At 34.4% G+C, this 20,391-nt stretch overlaps 2 protein-coding genes across 2 annotated transcripts in view; both read right to left on the minus strand.

Annotated features, from left to right (window-relative positions):
• The window catches only part of LOC129800063 (CCR4-NOT transcription complex subunit 6-like), a 212,994-nt gene that overhangs the window by 167,948 nt on the left and 24,655 nt on the right, over window positions 1-20,391 (minus strand). The gene's annotated exons all lie outside the window — the stretch shown is intronic.
• On the minus strand, window positions 10,678-18,972 carry LOC129800061 (uncharacterized). The gene has a single exon (XM_055844435.1). The coding sequence runs from the start codon at window positions 14,935-14,937 to the stop codon at window positions 13,060-13,062; it is 1,878 nt and encodes a 625-aa protein (XP_055700410.1). The 5' UTR covers window positions 14,938-18,972; the 3' UTR covers window positions 10,678-13,059.

Raw genomic sequence — 20,391 nt, forward strand, 5'->3', positions numbered from 1 at the left:
ACTAATAAATTGAATTAAATTACGAAATCTTTTCCCCTTCGATGCTTTTACACACATCATATTACTGTTTTTCCCACAATTATTCAAATATTCTTTTTTTTATACAACTTCTTTTTGATCACAATATATAAAATGAAGAAAAAAAAATATTTGAAAGTTTTATGCAATTCACAAAACTCTCATTCGTAAAAGCTATGTTTATATAGAAATATTATTAGAATTGGTAACAGTTACATGCAAAATATGTCGATCAGTTGACTATTCTGTTCAAAAAGTTCCATTTGAAAAATTCCTTCAGAACGCTCTTTGAACAAAGTAATTATTTTTTCCATCGAAGTTTGTGATAAATATAGAATTAATAAAAAAAAACACCAAAACAAGAAAACCCACACCAGAAAAATTTCCCAAAGAACAAGAAATTCTCAATTTTTTTGTCTTCACAAAATGTTTCCCAAAAAAAAACAAAAAATAAACTTTTTGTGTAATTAAATTAACTTTAGTGGCCTCTTATCACTTCTTCATCATCATAATTCCTCATTACACCCCAAATTGTATAGGAAATTTATCATCGTAACATCTGCAATTTATTGCTCAAGTGGACCACTTTATCACTTTTTCATGTCTTCACATGGATTAAGATATACCAGAGAGATTTTTTTTCATGTTATTTTGCTTTAAAGATTTATCTTTCATGACACACAGCGCAGCACAAATTCCAACCCAAAAACAAGAATTATAGTGGAATAGGAGAGTCTTTCACAGAAACTATTTTTGCAAAACTGCCGCTTCATTAATGTTCCTCTTGTCTTTATCGTAAATTCTTTTTACTACATCATTTTGTAAATTTAAATTTTTCACACGATCTTCTTGGTTCTTTTCTTACCGCCAGCATATTTTGCCAAACTGGACGCTATTTTTTTTGCATATTTCAGTTTAAAGAAAAACTCTCTTCAAGTTTGCTTAGCGCAAAAAGACTTTATTTTATTTATGGTATTTCCGATTGAATTTCTTGTTGAATCATAAAAAACTCTTCTCAATTATACTTCTTTTGGGTAACTCTACTAATCCCAAATAGTATACACACATAAAAAAACCTAATTTGGGAATAAAAGGAGGGAATTGTAGCACTTGGCTAGCAAAGTACCATTTTGGACACCAATTTACAAAAGTTGAAGTAAAAATTATACTACAATCACTAATTCATCTTCTTTCGCTTCTCCTTAATCCATCATACTCTCATGTGTCTCATTTTAACAAGAAAATCACATCAGCAAAATAATAAATGATCTCTTGCGAATGTAAGTATCTATCAGTATTACAGATCTGTGCTCCTTATATTATCGCACGTACTTAATAACACTGGTATGAATCGAGAAACTTATCATGTTCTGAGCACCTCTGGTTTTTTCCTATGAGACAGAAAACAAGATTTTAATAGGATGATTGAGCCTCTAATAGCTATTTTCATAGAAAGTAAGAAACTTGTTTTCATTTAATAAGCTCAGTGTATTCTTCATGTATTTTTGAGGTGGCCATAAGTGGTACTGAAAGTGGCCAAAACTGGACGATTTTTCCGATCGAATTTTAGAGCGGAAAGTGTATGATTAATGCTCGTGATGAGAGGATTTTGTATTTAAATACTTGTCGAAGCCTTTAAAGTTCATTTGTAGAGCCTTGTTTGGAAAATTGTACAAGAGAATCTCAAGAAGATCTACCGATATCGATTTTACTTCTTCGATAACCCCGATAACAGAATCGAACAGTTCGGTTAAAGATATCGCCGTTTCTTCTTCGATAATCCCATGGTAAAGTAATGCTTTATTTAAAGAACTCTACCTGAAGGTGCAAAGAAGATAATGTTTTTTAAAGTAAGAAGCCATACCGCTTAAGACTTTCAGAATCTAACTACAAACCAAACGGTTATAGATATCGACGTATCTTCTTCGATAACCCGATGGCTCAATTTGTAACATGTTTTTGACATTTCAATGAGAGTAAATGAAATCTAGATCTAGTCATCTCGCTCACTTTCGCAGAAAATTTTGAAAACACGTTTATAGACAAAAGTTATTGTGCTCTGGTCATTATTCAAAAAGTGTCTCTAAAGATGCAAAGATCATGCTTTTATATTTCATAGTTCAGGGATTTCAGAATCGATATAGAGACCAAACGGTTATAGATATCGATGTGTCGGTAACCTCATGGTTGAGTAATGCCTTATTTACAGAATTCTACCTGAAGACTCAGAGGCAACGTTTTTTTTTTTTTTTTAAGTAAAAAGCCGTATTACACCGTTTGAGACTTTGAGAATCGAACTAGAAATCAAACGGTTTTAGATATTAACGTATCTTCTTCGAGAACCCCATGGCTTAATAATGCCTTATTCAAAGAAATTTATCTAAAGATTCAAAGATCATGCTTCTATATTTCCAAGTTTAGGGCTTTCAGAATCGAAATAAAAAGCAAACGGTTTTAGATATCGACGTATCTCTTCGCAAACCCCATGGCTCATAATGCCTTATTTAAAGAACTCTACTTGAAGATGTAGATAAGACCAAACTTTTAACGTTAGGAACCATATTTCAAATTTTGGGGCTTTAAGAATCAAACCAGAGACCAAAGGGTTACAGATATCGAAGTGTCTTCTTGAGTAACCCCATGGCTCAATACTGCCTTATTTAAAGAAGTTTATCTGAAGATGCAAAGATCCTGCTTCCCTATTTCAGAGTTCAGGGCTATCAAAATCGATATAGAGACCAAACCAGGGGCCTCTCGACATTTCATTTTTCCATACGTTTTTGCATAGAGGCACTAAAGACAATTGGCAAGTTTTTCCCTAAAGAGAATTACCTTATCAATCTGATATATTTCGAAATTGTGCATTAAAAGCTATCTAAAAATACATATTTCAAAATGCTCGCCGAAGTAATACAAGAACTACGAGTCTCCGAGGAGTCTCGGTGCAATATCTGCAAAATTTTTACAAGGAAAAGTGAAAATTTATTATTAGGCTTGATGGGCCCCTGGACCAAACGGTTATAGATATCAACGTGTCTTTTTGAACAATCCCATGGCTCAGTACTCTACTAAGAACTCTACCTGAAGACGCAGAAAGACAATGATTTTAAGGTTAAAAACAATCTTTTACCATTTTGATTATCAGAATCGAGCTAGAGACCAAACGGTTATAGATATCAGCAGGGATATCAGCGTTACTTCTTTCATGATCTCATAGTTCAGTAATGCTTGATTTACAGAAATTTACAAAACAATCTACTTAAGAGTTTCTTAAGTGAGGAACAATATTTCACCGTTCCGGATCCGGATCCTAAAAGGTTGTACATATCGATTTTACTTCTTAGATAACCCCAGATATGCTCTTGAATTCTTATATGAAATGAATGAAATGAATGATGAAATGAATTATGAATTCTTAAGGACAAAAAAATGCTTTTAAGCTAATAAGCATTTAGGAATCTATAGAACCCAAACGGTTCCAGATATCTACTTAAATTCTTCGACAACCCTGTCCCTGCGACCGTTTTTTTTTTGATATCCCACATTTTTTTCTCGCACAGACCTGTCTGTAAGCTCAAAAAACCACAAAAAGGAGCTATAAGAAAATTACATTTAAGCAAAAAACCGTGTATCTTTATTGCCATTATTAATTAGAAAATACTTTTGTCATTCTCATAATCTGATAAAAAATTAGTATTTTCAAGAAAAAAAATCAATATGGGTGGTTTTGATGGTTTCCCCATCATCTTTTTCCCACATCCAAAAATATCTCAAATGAGATTGGTCCCTAGAGAACTTAGCTACACTGAAAGTTCTTGAAGTAGGTCATTAACACAAAATTGGTGTTTCATGTAGAGGAAAGCAAGAGGCAAGATTTAAAAAAAAAAGTCTTTTAAATCCCCGAACATAACAATCTAATTCAAGTTTCTCTCCCTGATTTCTCCACATTTGTAGTTTTAAATCATTTTGGGTTGGAGAGATTATAGGCAATGTTAACTGACTTGCCCTTGAACCTCACCACAATTCCTGGTCAAGACTTTTTTTCTCTCTTCTGCCTCTTTAATTTCCAGAGTGAATTATATAAAAAAAAGTTCATTTTCAAACCAATTCTCTTAAAGTTTCCCCATCTCCTTCTATTCTAACATATACACTTGGTATTATTTTTCTTGTCACGAAGGTAAGGGGCAAATGCTTATAGGCATATCATCGTGAAGAAGAACTTTGTATAGAATAAATTCCTCAACACGAAGTAAAATTTCTCAAGTGAAACGCCTTCAAATTTCATAGAAAGTTCTCTCTTTTTTCCCTTCAAAATCATATTTGTCCGATGACTTTGCAAGTTATCAAAAATATCAATTGAATAGAATCACTTTTTCATCGTTCAAAGGTAATTTTTCATAAGAAGACCCACACATGTATTAAGCTTTTTATCCTCACTTCTCAATTAGTCATAAAAATTCATTCATTAATTTTCACGGGAATAAATCCATCAATTGATCTTCGTCACACTATCAACAATTCTCCAACAAGAGTCACTCTTTTTTTATTCTTTTTTTTTCAAAATTCTTCTTGTGAGATTCCTCTTAAGTGTCATTTTACCGAAATGACTGTCGTTTGTCTTGTGAAAAATATATAATAAGTTGATTGAAATTTGGGATATTGACCTTCTCATCGAGACTTTTTTATTTCTTTTCTAAGTTGACGAAATACCTCCCGTATCGAAAAATTTTAATGAAGAAAAAAATCTTAGATTTCTCAAAATTAAGCAGAAAAAAAACACCAAATTATTTTCTTAATGTGTCCGTGAAAAAAGACATTAACCATTTAACTTTCAATAGCAAAATCTTATAAAATTGAGCTACCAATTTTTTGTTTGTCGCGAAAGAGCGTGAAATAAAAAGGATTATACGGGGGAGATTGAAAATAAATTAAGAAGTGAAAAATTTGCTCAAGAAAAATTCTTTCATGGTCATCAATTTTTTCGCACTCATGAATTTACTGCAAGTAAGGCTGTTATTTTATTTTATTGCACACAAGAAAAAGTTGCAATTGGAATAGTTATTATAAATGTTGTAAATAATTTTGCTAATTAGACTTTGACATAAAGATTTACAATAATGAATAATTGCAACAATTGCTAATTACCCTTATGAATATATTATAGCATAAACATAAACGATTGGTGTGTCAGATTGACTGCAATTTTCCCAATGAGATCGAGTGTGATAAGCCGGCGGCAGTCCAAGCACATTTTCGAACGAAATTAAAATTGAAATTTATGGAATTGATCCAAGTTCTAAATGAATTGTTTATATTTATATTTAGTAGCAGAGAGCGGATGGAAAAAGACCTTTCTTGATTTTTTATCTTCAATTTCGTTCTAAAGAATTAAAGAGAAAAGATTAAGAAAGGTCTACTGTTTCTTCCACTATCTGTTACAAACCATCAAACCGAAAATTCATTTAAAACGTTTTATATTTAGTTCACATTTAAGTTGTTGGATTCTCATGAGTACTAAATTTATTACACAAGAAAATTTTTAAAAGACAAATGTATTTTTGAACAAAGAAATCTTCATAAAAACTGAGAATGTAGGTCTACAATCCTACAAATACTAATGGTAAATTAATTATAGACTAATCTTAGAACTTCAAACTACCCTTTAATAGAAATTGTGAATGCTATGAGGGTAAATCGGGATAGGGGATGTCCTGCATGTTTGAGACGCGGTGGTATATTCTTCTATTTAGCTGGGGCTACACTAAAATACGATGCTCTTTTGTATATTTTAAAAGAAAGCTGGTTCTTACCATAATTTAATTTAGGCCTACAATTGTTTTGTAGAGCTAAAAGACATTACGTTAAAGTCCAATTTCCTTTAGAAGTATACGAAAGAATATCGTATAAGGTACCGTAGATGCGCGTGATTTTGCCCCCGTACTGTTTGTATTTTTTTCTTTAATTTTAATGTTTAAAAGAACGGTCTTCACCGATCCAGACATGGTATAGCGGATCGGCAAAGACCGCCCCTAAGTGCTAGAATTAAAGAAAAGCTTACAAACAGGAAGGGAGGGAAATATTACCCAAATCTACGGTAACTGAAGCATGAATCGGCCATGATGACGATGGTGACCATGTCACATATAAGATTAATACTTTCTGAACTGCGAGAATGCCAACAAAGGATAGCAAGTGTTTTATCTTGCCTCTCTCTTGTGTTTCGCTCGAAATCTGACCGAATCACAGTTGGCACGCATGGAAAATTGCTCGTGTGCCTGTAATACGATTCAGAAATCAATTAATACGAACAGTAATATCTTACTCATCGTATTACTCCACTAGAGTGTACTCTTTGTAACACACGTGATTTTCCATTTAAAATTTTGCATACTATATACCTCTCTTTCCGGCTTTTTTTAATATTAATATTAATCTTATGTATGACACCTCGGTGAAGGTTGAATCGTCACCCCAAAATAATATTACTTTTTTGAAAATTATTCGTTACTTTTTATTAATTGTTTTTTTTTTTGCAAAATGTGTTGCATTAGTTATTAATGGAATATCTGCTACAAAAGATATCCTTCGTTAAAAGCGACGAATTAAAAAAAAAAAATAAGAAACATTTTACTTTTGGGTGATGATCCAATTGATCACGGAGCATTCTTCACTTTTTTGATTCAATGTAGGGGGAAGTTGGGCACCTTTGAATAAGGGTAACTTTGAAATTGGGCTTTCTCTTATTTCTAAATGAAATCTAAATTACATCATGATAAAGCTGAATTCCATTTAAAAATAGGGGAAGACGCCCAATTTCAAAGCTACCCTACTTCAAAGGTACCCCACTTCCCCCTATATGCGAACAATTGGTGAAAATCTTATTAAAACAGTTTTTGGATCGCAATTTCAGTTCAAATGGCTTAATTTAAATATTATAAAAAAATGCTTTAACATTCGAATCTATTTAAATTCTTAAAGCGATCTTAGTATTTTATGTTTTTCGTATTTGTAACCGTTCTTTCGAAACTGCATTAAACTGCCCTATGTTCAAGTATCTTTTTCTAAATGGATATGAACTGTAATCAAGCAAAATATTGTCCAGATTGGCTCCGTTTAGTAATAACCTTTTCAAAGGGACAGGGCCACTTTAAAGCTAGGCTAAATCTACCTGAAAATCTACCTGAAGCATAAAGTGAAAGTTCACATACTCGCCGTTTTAGCGCTAATTGTTCTGCCTTTTCGAATTTCGGTGTTCCCCATGGAGCATCAAATGCTAATCAAGTTCAATACAGCTGAAAAGATATGTATTTTCTGTTGAAATCTGCTAACTTTAAAATGACACTCGCGAGGCAGTGACATTTCCAATTTGGTTGGCACTTTTTGTTCGAAAATTTCTGACCGGTCAGCTGATCGACTTAGAAAAAATATGCTGAAAACACTGCTTTTTTCAGATAACTGTGATCGCTGGTTCTTGATACTTCAATCGTCAACAACGTCAACAACAGTGCGTAAACGTTTACTGGGAAAAGTGAAGTTTTTTGTGCAGTTTTGTGATTTTTTAAGAACTAACTCACTTTTGTGAAACTTTTCGAATTGAAAGTTCAAACTTGGGACAATTAGGTAAATTCTCTCTGATATATCTTCGAATCAGTACAGATAAGAACCTACACCAGAGAAAGCCCTTAAATCGAGAAGGTTATTACTGAACATGGGCTTATTAAACCTGGATATCGGTAATGTGAAGGTTTCTAGCACAATTTTTTTTAGATATTCATATAAAAATATGAAAATGAATTGTCTAAAGGTATGCTTGCGTTGAAGCTCCCCATCCTATACTCAAATAAACCGGTAAACAACAACAAAAGCTAGGTTTCGTAATCAATATTAAATTAATCTTCGGAAATAACAAAAAAAATTATATGAATTACGCAATTTTGATTAAATAGCAAATAATTCTACATTGGAAAACTTAACTGAAAAGTGATACCACAAATATCTGCGATCTCAAAAAATTCAAAGTCATCAAATTATTTTTATTTTAATAGTTTTATTTTGCATAAGTTGTGTTTTTGCATCTTGGCGTCTTTATTTAAAAAGTATACCTCTAAAATAACCTAGTGATTTACTTTCCCAATTATAGCCGAAATTATCATATTTAAATAGCCCCCTACTCCCCTAACATAAAACAAGAGAAAATCACAATTTGTCGAGCGAAAATCTTATGTAATGAGGTTTCGTTCCTATTTCTCTTATTAGAGACATAAATTTTTACACAATTCTCTGTGAAAAAAAAACAAACAAAATTGTGGGAATAAGTGAAACAGAATGATACTTTAATAGTATGATTGATGAATATTTTTCTCTAAAAAAAAAATATCAAATAAAATGTACATCAAACACGCATTGGAAGGCTTCCACTATTTAGCAATAAAATAAATAAATAAAATAAAACCTACAATTTTCACTGTAATGAATGATGTTGTACTTTTCATTTGCAACATCATAAAGTATATATCAATTATTATTAACTATTGTGCCCTTTCGATTACATACAATTATGCTAGAATAATACAGTGATGAAAATTGCAAAAGAAATTACAAAAAAAAACCTCATATGAGAATGATGAAAAAGCATTTAATGAAAATTCAATCAATTGCTAATAATTGCAATTAAAGTGAAAAAGAATTGCAGCAGTATTCTTTTCTCCCCGGCAAATAAATTATTATTATTCAATATATCGATGAAAGGGAAAATTTTCTAGCATTATTCTCTGAAAAAAAATGTATTTTTCTCTATTTGCAAAAAAAGAAATAAATAAAACTCTCACTGAAAGTGATTTAATTGCAATCAGTGTTTCAACCTTTTCTTTGCTGCTGCAATCTCTTTTCAATTTGATACACCTTCAATGTGATTTTATAATAAAAGTATAACGTGTTGGCTAAATAAAAAACCAGAGACCTATTGCAATATTAGAGAAAACTTTCACATTTCTTCAGTGAAATTATTCACCCTGGAACGTGACTCTTTTGACGAGAAATTTCTTGCAGTAAATTAAATAGAAATTTAAAACACTTTTTCAAGACTGTTTTTCACTTCTAACGACGAAAAAAAAATGAGGAAAAAATAGAAAACAAGATTGTTTTCTCAATTCTCTTTCTGTCTCCACGTGAATTTTCCTTTTTTCACATTCTCTTTCACTTCTTAGATCTCTCTCACACCTTTTAAACTTCATCGCTATTTTGGTAAAATAAAAACCATTTTATTTAAATATTATATAGGTAAATCACATAACAATTCATGTTGAGTTTATTGACTTCCCACTTGTTATTCCTCTCAACTGAAATATGCAAATTTCCTGTTTTATTTAATGTCATATATTCACCTCAACTTAACAATGCATTGTCATTTGATGTGGCATATAAATTAAAACAACAACAAAGCATATTGCAATCCAATGGAAAATTGATATTATAAAATATATATTTCCTTCACACTGAGAAAATGAGCATTATCAAATTTACTATCGTCCATTGAATATTCTACTAGTTCGCTAGTTGGAAAATTACAATGAGCTTTTAAGGGGATAATCCAATTAGATCGTATCAACTCGATTTTAGAATTTACAACCCTCTTTATGTTAGATTCTAATTGGAATTGCTTGTAAATTTTACTGGTCGGTTTTTATAATCTAATAACTATATTGTAAAATTTACAATCCTTCTTTTAGTCAATATTGGCGACCGATACTTAATTTGAACAGAAAAGCCTTACAAAAACAGGAGAGTATTTCCGATTGTGCTACGAAGTCTTATGCCCTAGACACACTTACGACTTAAGCCGAAAGACGACTTAGTGGAAATGTAGTTTAAACATTATTTCGAATATAAGTACGCTAAACCGTCTCTCGGCTAATTCTCAGGTCTGTCGAGGCCCTTATGATCTGCTCTGAATAAATCATCGAATATCGTCGTCACCCTTCGGTTTGCATTGCCGTGAACCGATCAGTCTCTAAACCAGGTCTGAGTTAAAAAAAAAAGCCGAAGTGAATTTAATGGTGCCTGTTGACATTCTTCGAAATGCCGCGAAAATTCACGTAGAGAAAATGAGAGGTTTTTTTTAATGTGAAAATTGTTTAATTCCTCAGAGTTAAGTCATTTTTACAAGAAAATCCTTTTAATAATTTAGTTGAATACAGTTATTTGGGTTAATTGTGAATAATTGTCGATATTACAACAAAAACATTGGGATGAAATTTTGACCTGGAAGACTCATATTCTTTTGAGCTGTCCCAAAATTCAGGATAGGTTTGAGAAAAACCCTTTTGTACAACACTATTTTGGTTAATAAGGAATGCAAAAGTACATATCACAAGAAGGGACACGACCTACTAATAAGGATAAAATAGAGAAGAAAATATTTTGTCGCATTTCAGAGATTTTTTGCAACCGCAGCGCCGCCAGACGTTTGTCAATTGAATTATTTGTGTCTCTATCTCTCTCTCACAGTCGAATTGCGCGCGATTTAAGAACTTTCCATTTGAAGTGATTTTTGCATTTAATTTCTTTGTATTTCTGCAAGATTCAAGTAAAAGGGTGTGTAGTGAACAGCTATCCGTCTTCCAACAAAGATATCAAGAAAACAATTTCTTTCTATATGAGTTTTTATGTCTATTATGTCTTTTTGGCGCAAAAATATTTATCATGTCATCGTGAATGAGCGGGATTAGTGTTACCAGCATGGCTATCTGTAATTTCCAATTAAATTATCAACGTAAAATTTCCGATATTACACGATTATCAACGAGCACAGGTCTGCTCTAAACTTTAATACCCACATAGTAAGTTTTACAATCTTGGTAAACATCTGACTGATCAATATTGGCGATCGATACTGGAATTGAAGAGCAAACCTTTGTAAAAACAGGCGAGCACTTCCGATTGTGCTACGAAGTCTCATGATCTGGATGTCGTCGTAACTATTACCATTCATCGATCATTCGCGAAACTTTAATACCCACATAGTAAGTTTTACAATCTTGGTACAAATGTGACATTTTCCCTAATCAATACAGGGCGATTGATACTCGAATTGAAGAGAAGCCGGATTGAAAAATTTACTATACGGGTATTACAGTTCGGAAATGATCGCCGAATAGTGGCGACAACATCCGACGCTTTGCTTAATACGTATCATAGGACTTCGTAGCACAATCGGAAAAGCTCGTGTGTTTTCGCCTTCGTGAAAACCTTTTCGAAAACAGACAAATGCTTCCGATTGTGCTACGAAGTCTCATGATTTGTATTAAGGAAATCGTTGTATATCGTCGTCACCCTTCAGTTCTCATTGCTATTCACCGATCAGTCTCTAAACTTTAATACCCACACAGTAAATTTTACAATCTTGGTAAAAAATGACATTTTCTTTAATAAATACTGGGAAACTGATACTCGAATTGAAGAGAAAACCGGATTGTAAAATTTACTATACGGGTATTAGAATCTTGCAAATGATCGACAAATAGTGACGACAACATCCGACGCTTTGCTTAATAAAGATCATGAAACTTAGTAGGAAAATCGGAAGAGCTTGTCAGTTTTCGCATTTGGTAAAACCTTTCCGAAAACAGACGAGCACTTCCAATTCTTCTACGAAGTTGTGATGATCTCTATTAAGCAAATCATCGGTTATTGTCGTCACCCTTCGGCTTTCATTGCCATTCACGGATCATTTGCGCAACTCTAATATCCTCATAGTAAATTTTACAATGCAGATGTGTCACTTAATATCAATATAAAGTAAATTCTACAAAAAATGTGAACAAAAATTGTAGAAAATACAATCCAAATTTTCCAAAGTACCTAATTTAAATGTTATAACGAAAATATAATAATTGTTTCAAATTAACACGAAAAATCGTGAAGAATATTTTGTTTTTCAATTTCCTTGTAAGGTTTTCTGTAAATCGTGAATTGCCATTCATAATCTCTGTGCAAATCACCTGGAATATATCACTTTAAGTTGTAAGAAAAAAAAAAAGAGCCACAAGCAAAATTGCAAGAAGATAAACACCTCTCTCTCTCATCTTGCATCAAGGTAAGATTGTAAAAAGTCTAATTCGTGTCGGTTTACTTTCACTATGTATGTAATATATATATGAAAAGTGTCTTTCTGTCGTTTTTATACCCATGTTGTATTTATACACATTTATCCACTATAATAATACCAAAAGAAGTTTTGTGGTTTGTACAATCCAACCAAAAGAGAAAGCTAACTTTGGCGGATATGGGTGTTTGTGTCGCTGAGCGTCATGATTTCATTAAATTGACTTTCAATCTAAAATAGATTTCCTTCTTCTACTTTTTTTTCTCTCTATTATCTTTCATTTTTCTTTCTCTCTGCATATGCATACAAAATACTCTTGCTAACATACCAAATATGGTTTGGAGACGAAGAAAACATTGCAAATAGAGCGCACTAAGTAACTCAAAATAATAAAAAAAAAGTAGTAATAAAAAGCAAACATTAGCAGAGAAATTATTTAAGAGTGTGCGTTTGGTTTTCATCTTCTGCACAAATTCAATTTTCAAGCTCGCGTGCTTTAAATGAATTATTACAAAAAAAAAAAAAAAAGAAATAGAAAAACTATAAAAACTTGTTAACTTATTAACTCTTTACGCTATCAGATATTTTTTTACACACATTCTTTACTCCTTGAAATCGCTCTAATTGAGATTTATTTTAATAACTTTTTCTCTCTCTCTTTCTTTACAATTGTGTCTCATTCGAAAATTTGAATGTGTCTCGGCTAAGTTCTATAATTCATAGCCATAAAAGTATTGTGAGAAAATTATAATTTACAATTCATTTTGTTTTTCTATCGTAAAATACTATGTAGGAATGATACATTAAAAAGAAAACTTCAATATTATCTGCTGTACAAGTGATACTTCACAGTTCCTATAATCTAATTATTTTTATAGGATGCTTTGCTATAAAATTTTTGTTTTATAGGAATAAATTGCAACACTTTGACATGTGATTTACTCTTCAACAGGCATCAATTGTGATGCACCATTCCACACCATATCGAGACAACTTAGAATCTCGTTACCACGATCTTTTTCCTGGAGAAAAAGCGGTGTTGAGTCCCTAATGATACCACTGGACTTTCTCTGATGATTGTTACCAAAGTGCTGCTCAGGGTAGCAACCACTGAAAATTGGTAATTGTGGTTGATCAAGTAGAAGATTGGCTATTTGTACCCCAAGATGGGGTGTCTGTTCATTGGCATAGCACTCAGGAATTCCATCACTGAAAACACTATCTGAGAATACACTGCCACTGTCTGATGATACACAATCACTTCCACCTGTGACTTTCGCCCCGGTCGATGATCCTCCTCCAATTGCTAAATTGCCGCTTGTCTCGTCACTGCGTAGATCAAGAGACTCCATAACACGTCTCGAGAGTATCTCCCAGCAGTTGTCCGTCAGGAGAAAATCACATACACGATCATCTGGTGGTGTCGACATATTCTTGCCGCCACCACCACCACTGCCACCATCAGCTCCATCGACAATACTGAGAAGATCATCAGTGGCAAAATTGAGACCACTCAATAGATCACATCCCGAATCGCCAGAATCACTTAAACTACCCTTACGAGATCCATCGATATTTGTGCCATAGACTTGCTGTTGATTGCACAATTGTGGTGTACTACGCCATTCATTGCCCGATGATGATTTAATGTGACTCCCAATGACACCAACATTGCGGCGGGTTGCCTCAACTTCGCCCGAATTATCTGAGCACGATCGTCTTAGAGGAAATGCCCAGATCCGACAGAATGGATCACAGAGGCGACAGCTGCACGAACTCATTTCTTCAGTTACCTCATCCGCCCCATTAACCGCCCGAAGATCACCACCATCACCAAGATCGGCAAATTGTAGTTCATCTTGGGCAGACATCATACCCATCGTCGTCGTCGTCGTACTGCCTGAATTCTTCTTGTCAGCACCAAACTCTTGAATGGTGGTCTGTGTTGCCGTACTCGTGACCAATGGTAGAGATTTCATCGGTACACCATTGTTGGCATTGGTGCAATTATTTTTAACTGGCATAGACCCAAGCATCGATGTGACATTTGGATTTTGACATGTTGGCTTCCTTTCCTTCTTGCGCCTCTTCCGTGGCTTTATTATTCGCGGCAAACACGTGTCAGGTGTGTGACTATTTGACGACGATGTTGAACTACTTTCATCGCTATTCACCATTGAAAATGTATCAACTATGGGATGTCCTGTCGGATGACCCAACTGTCGATTGCCATTTTCATACACATTCCCACCAAATTCATCCATTCTCTGTGGCGTATAGCATGCCTGCGGTGGGATCTTCTGCATTGGTTGCGGATGCCTCACCAGTGGTGGTTTACGATGGTAACCCCTACCAGTTAGTATTAGGGGTGCCCCATGTGCATGTATTGCCAGACGTGACATTGCGCTCTCGTCAAAGTCACAGGCTGCACTTGATGGAGCCACACCACCACCGGTCTGTGTTGCGGGTGGTGGTGGTTTATTCGACGGCGGCATCGTATGATGTTGCTGTTGTTGCTTACGTGGTCTCCGACTGGCGGTACTAATCAAGGGTACACCTGTCCATCCATTGGCATTTTGATAGCAATTCATCATGAAGGCACCACCAGTATTGGTTTGACTGGGTTGATTTGGTGCAACAATGGCAGGAGTGCCCGTGACACCACCTGCACCATTGCCACCACCGACAGCATTCTGATGGAAATAGGGCTGTCCAACAGGTGGTGTCTGATGATTGAGTTGATGATGTGTTGCCGGTGGTACCATGTATCGATTCATATATCGATCCATACATGATGGTAACGTGGTGCTCATCATTGGCGCCAACCATTGATCTCTTCTCTGGCAACACTACACTGTACTTTCTTCAACCAAAGCTACCCTTCTTTCAGTACTACGTCTCATTGATTCCTTCTTTCTTCTTATTTTTTTTTGTTCTTATCTCTCCTCACCTTCGCCTACAACACATCTTCATCAGCATCCAACAAAAATATCCATTTGAGTGACGAACGGTGCTCTAATAACACTTTAACATCATTCCGTGATATATTGCATTTCACAACACCATTCAATTATATTATCTCTTGTGTGTTATTCTTTGTGCTCTCTTTACTTTCTTGTTCCCTTAGCGGCTCAATCACAAAACCACATTTATGCACATTATAGGCACACAAGGTAAAACTCAAGCAATAAAATGAATGTATCATCCACAAATCGTTTCTCTAATCTCTTCACTATTTTTTGTTGTTCCTGACTCTTTCTCTCTCTCTGAATGCAAATTTCAACATGCAGAATTCTTCACTCAACACTTCTTTTTTTCTGTTGTTGTTGTTATTTTCTCTTGTTGCAGTTTTATATAATACCACCCGACACTAATATGAATTGTGCATTACTCTTCAATTTGATTCTTCAGTGAGAGAAATGATGTTAGAGAGGTGCTTGAAGAAATGAAGGCAGTACACAAGAAGAAGAAAAAACTAAACCATTTCTTTCACGCTGCTTATATCACCTGTATTCATTTCTTTTTTCTATAAATCTCAAAGTGTTTGCATTCATGCAATGATCAACACAATTTTTCTCAAGTTCTCGTAGTTGATTCTCTTCTATGTGTCAAACTTCCAAATCAATTTTGTATTAAAACCACTGACAAGTCAATTTACCACAACTTCGAACGAAAAAAACAAACAAACAACAGTCGTATGGTTCACTCAAATTTAACGATTGTCACAATTAAATGTTGATGGCATTTTAATATTACAACATGTGCAAACTCATTAAATTCACATGAAAACTTGGTCAAGCTTGAAAAGAATTCTGTGAATTTATTGCATACACCATCAGTATATTTTTTAAATATTGGATATTAATGGCTCTTTTTTTCGTTATTGCCATCCAACTATTTTCAGTTGAAACACTTCACTTTATGTTTTTTTCATCAACACCACATTATATTCCAATATTGTTGTTTTATTTTTTTTTACTCCAATCTCCCGCACAGGTAACACACCTTTTTTTTCAATATAAAAATGTCTATCGTATGAGAGGTCTTGGAATCAATGCGTATCTTATGATTTTTCCATGTGAAACGAAATTGTTTGTTAACAGCGACAACAGGTAGTGGTGCAAGGTGAACAACACTGTATCGCAATTATAAATTCAACACTCTCCTTTTTGAATATTTCTGCCTCTTTTTTTCTTCTTCTTGCTGCTACTGACTGTTGCATAAGAATTGTAGAAAATTTAATCACAATCACTTTAATTGATAAACTTTCAATTTTGTTCTAACGCACGATCCTCTCGCACATTAGTCTTTAAGATTGGATCTTGTCCTAGAGTCACTAACAGATCTATCTTCTTGATTCAAGTAGTTCTTCTTTCACAACAAGAGCCTTCCAATGAGCGCACGATCCGACCTGAATGAAAGCCGGCGGGCAACTGGTCTGGTCGGCTGGAATCAGTGATCGTGCAACTTCTCTTTTCTGATTTTCCAAACACACAAACAACCAACCACCATCAACTCTCAATACAACCACAAAACACGTCTTTCTTCACCTAAATGTTGATGAATATATATATATTTTTTTTAAAGTTCTTCTCTCAATTCTTTCTTACACATTATAACCACGCGAGTTTTGTATATAAGTTGGAGCTTTTTTTTCCAACTCTCTTATATTATTTTTCAACATAAGAAACACACTATAGAGCTCCCAACTTCTGTTGCGCGGGGATTTTCTCAAACTCACATATACACTAACAAGAAATAGTTTCGCGATCACTACAAGATCACCTTAAGATCATGTATATAGATCACATACAGAACATTGTTGACAGTGTGTTAAGAATGATTTTAATTCAAAACATTCTTATACAAGATCGCACAATATAAGAATCGATTGAGTGAATGGATTTTATGCGGGAGCACCAAACGACATTATGCTTCATGATCGCGTCAATCGCGTCTTTCGATAACTCCCTCTCCCTCCCTACAAGACTATTCTCAAATACAAGAATGGTATGTAAGAAGTATGGCAGTCGGTTACTGAAGCAAAATATTCTTCTATACCATTTGATCAGAAATTGAGACAAATACATACTCCATACATAAAATATTGATCACTTTATCTAATCCCAATCAATGTGGCATTTTAAATTAGTGATCATACCAACAAGATTCATGGCTTTTACTTCACCATCTTCATATATAAAAACACCCAGAAGAGATTTCTTCACTGCTTGGTGTTAAGGAAAAAAAACTATATAAATACCCACAATAGACAGGAAACACTTCAATCAACCATGTCAATTAAAAATCACCGCATTCACTCATCATGACAATTACCATCATTGATGATATTGATTAGTATGAAAGAGAAATTATTGGCATAAATGGTTATGATAGCAATTTCACATCATATAAGTCCCTTTCCCCCCTCCCCCTTCACTATACCTCCACACTTCTCTGTTTGATCATCCCATCAAGTGCTTGTACTACTTTAAACATACATATCCCCCAAGTATATTGATGATCACGATATGCAAAAGTGAAAATTTTCAAAATGTATGTCACACCGCACCATCATCATCATCATTTTCTTATAACCATTTCTCTCTATATACACTAAAAATGAACTGAGATCGTAAAAGAGTGATCACAAAGTGCTAAATTTACCATAAAAGATCACTTAACTGGCAACACGAGATGAATAAATTGAAAAATTAGTATTAAGGGATTTGTCTCGCTTTTATAGGACTGTCGCATAAATTTACAAATTTTTAGCATATACATCTCTAAAACTATTTAAATTACTTAAAACATTTTTTGTAGCTTTCAAGTTTACGGGGCTGAATATATATATTAACGGACACCTGTTGGTTTTATGTCGAATTTAAAATAGGAGTCACCGAAAACTCAAACAAGATATCTGTAATCGTTTAGCCCATTGAATCAAACTCACCAAAACAGCATCATTTTACTTCTGTGATAATATGTATAGGAATATACTTTTAATGTAAGTTGACTGGAAGAGGAGATCAACAAGTACAGTTCAACTTTGTTCGACAACTTCAAATTGTAGTAGGAGTGTTGAGTCTAAAGGAGTTGGAGGGAGAAAGCCTATCCTGACGAAGACTCTTCTAAGCCAACGGTACCAATCACTGTTCAGTTGGGATGGTGGCTCTGAGGGGTGCTATAGCGGCTAACTTCAGAGAGTAATATATCGCCGCTAGATGGAGTGGAGAGCGCTCGATGGACTCCCGAAGGTGCATACGAATCGGTTCCTCAGTCGCCCTTCAAGCTGAGAGGAACTCCGATTCATAGCTCCCCGGGAATGAGCAATGGGTTTTCGAGCAATTCCAAAAAAACATATTTTGGTTGGTTAGGGGAGGGGCGGAGGAAATAAGAGGTATGCTAATGGTCCTAAGGTCGACTTATTGGGGTTTCCTCGATGGTTCCAAGTCTCTATCTCTAATAAGGGCTTCCGACCTGAGACCAGCCATATGGTTTAACTGCTCTAATTTTTTGACAATCAAGATTTTTTTGGAAAAATTTGACATTAGATTGAATTATTAAGAACAAATGACCTATTAAAATCTGAAAAAGCAATAAAATTGGTTGCTATTTAGGAATTTGAGATCGTCAGGAGATGGGTTAAACCTCTAGTCTGAAGACCGCTTAATCGTTTGAGCTCAAAGCATGTTAACGTTTACGCACAAAACGTTACACAAACGCACACAGACTACTACTTTAGAGGTTATACTAAATCTAAGATACGGGTTTGAAAATATCGCAAAATCGAGATGTTTTACCATTAATTTCGCTTACAATGTTAATTTTGACCCATGTCGATGTATCAAATTCGATAAAGCGCATACCGATTGAGCGATAACTGAATCTAAAACATCTGAATCAAAACTATTGGATATATTTAAAGTCGCTTTAAAGTTTGACCAAAGGTAAGCTACATAAGTGTATTATCCGGGGTTTGCGCCGCCGATGAAGATAATTCAATAGTAGTTTCGAAAAAAATCAAGAAAAAATTAAAAGACCTACGATATGTTTGTTGAACGCCACCGATATTTTAGGTATGAAGTACCTGTACCTCTGCATGCGATGCGTACCCCGTTTTCTCACAACGCGCCAAAATCGTATTCGTATTACGTAAACAAACATTGTGAGAAAACCGACGTTAGGGAAATTAATACAACGGAACCGGGGTTCGTCGGAAAGTGGAGTCACTCTTAGAAAAACGGCAATTCTTCCCAAATCTTTCGGCTCGGTCTCCAAACCTTCATCAATCATCAGTGGTTAAATCAATAAGGAATTTCCAGATAGACAAAACTCTGGAAATTCCTTATTGATTCGACCATTGATGAAGGCTTGGAGACCGAGCCGAAAGCTTTGGAAAGACTTGCCATATTTCTAAGAGTGACTCCACTTTCTGACAAACTCCGTTCCGTTCTACTATCTACGTAAACAAACTTCCACGAAATTGGATTTGAACTACCTCAGCCCCTGTTCTGAATTGTATCTGTTTCCAAACCTGAAGAAATTGTTAACCGGTATAAACAATTTTACTTCCTAAATGAAACTGAGGCCTGTTTTACAGAGCTTCTAAGGGACTACTTTTCGGACGAGTTAGAAAGTAAGAAAACTGTTGTACCGTATAGATATGAGTGACTTTGCCATCCTGCCGTTCGCAAGTTTTTCTTTAATTTCTAAGCAATTAAAGATGGTCTTTACCGATCGGACATGATAGATCGGGTCGGTTAAGACCATTTTTAACTACCAGTAACCCCCGCAGGGTAAAGTACTGTAGAACCCAGTACTTGCTGTATCGACTTACAAGAAACATGTTGAAAATAAAAAAAGGATTTGGACAAAAAATGATTTGCTATTTAATTTATTCCAAATTTTCGATCCACCTAGTATTTTGCAATATTGAGATCCCTAAGAAATTTAGACTAACCTTTTTTAAAAGTCCGACAAACACTCCTGTAAAGCTATTCGGTTCTTATCTAAGTGTTTCTATCAAAAAATTTACGCCTTTTTCGGATTTTGTGGAGACTCTCTCTAAAATCAAGAAATCCAGATACATTAGCGAAAAATTCAGCTAACGTAAGGTTACTCCTTCCTTGGAGAACGAGTATAAGATATTATACTAGCTCAACTACAGTTGATTTTATCTTAATAATGCAATCTAGCCCTTTAATCTCTTTTCGATTAAAACCGTAATATTAGATCACAAAAGACGAAACGCGATACACGCCCTAAAT

The sequence above is a fragment of the Phlebotomus papatasi genome, chromosome 1 (genome assembly GCF_024763615.1).
Source record: "Phlebotomus papatasi isolate M1 chromosome 1, Ppap_2.1, whole genome shotgun sequence".
Taxonomy (NCBI): Eukaryota; Metazoa; Arthropoda; class Insecta; order Diptera; family Psychodidae; genus Phlebotomus; species Phlebotomus papatasi.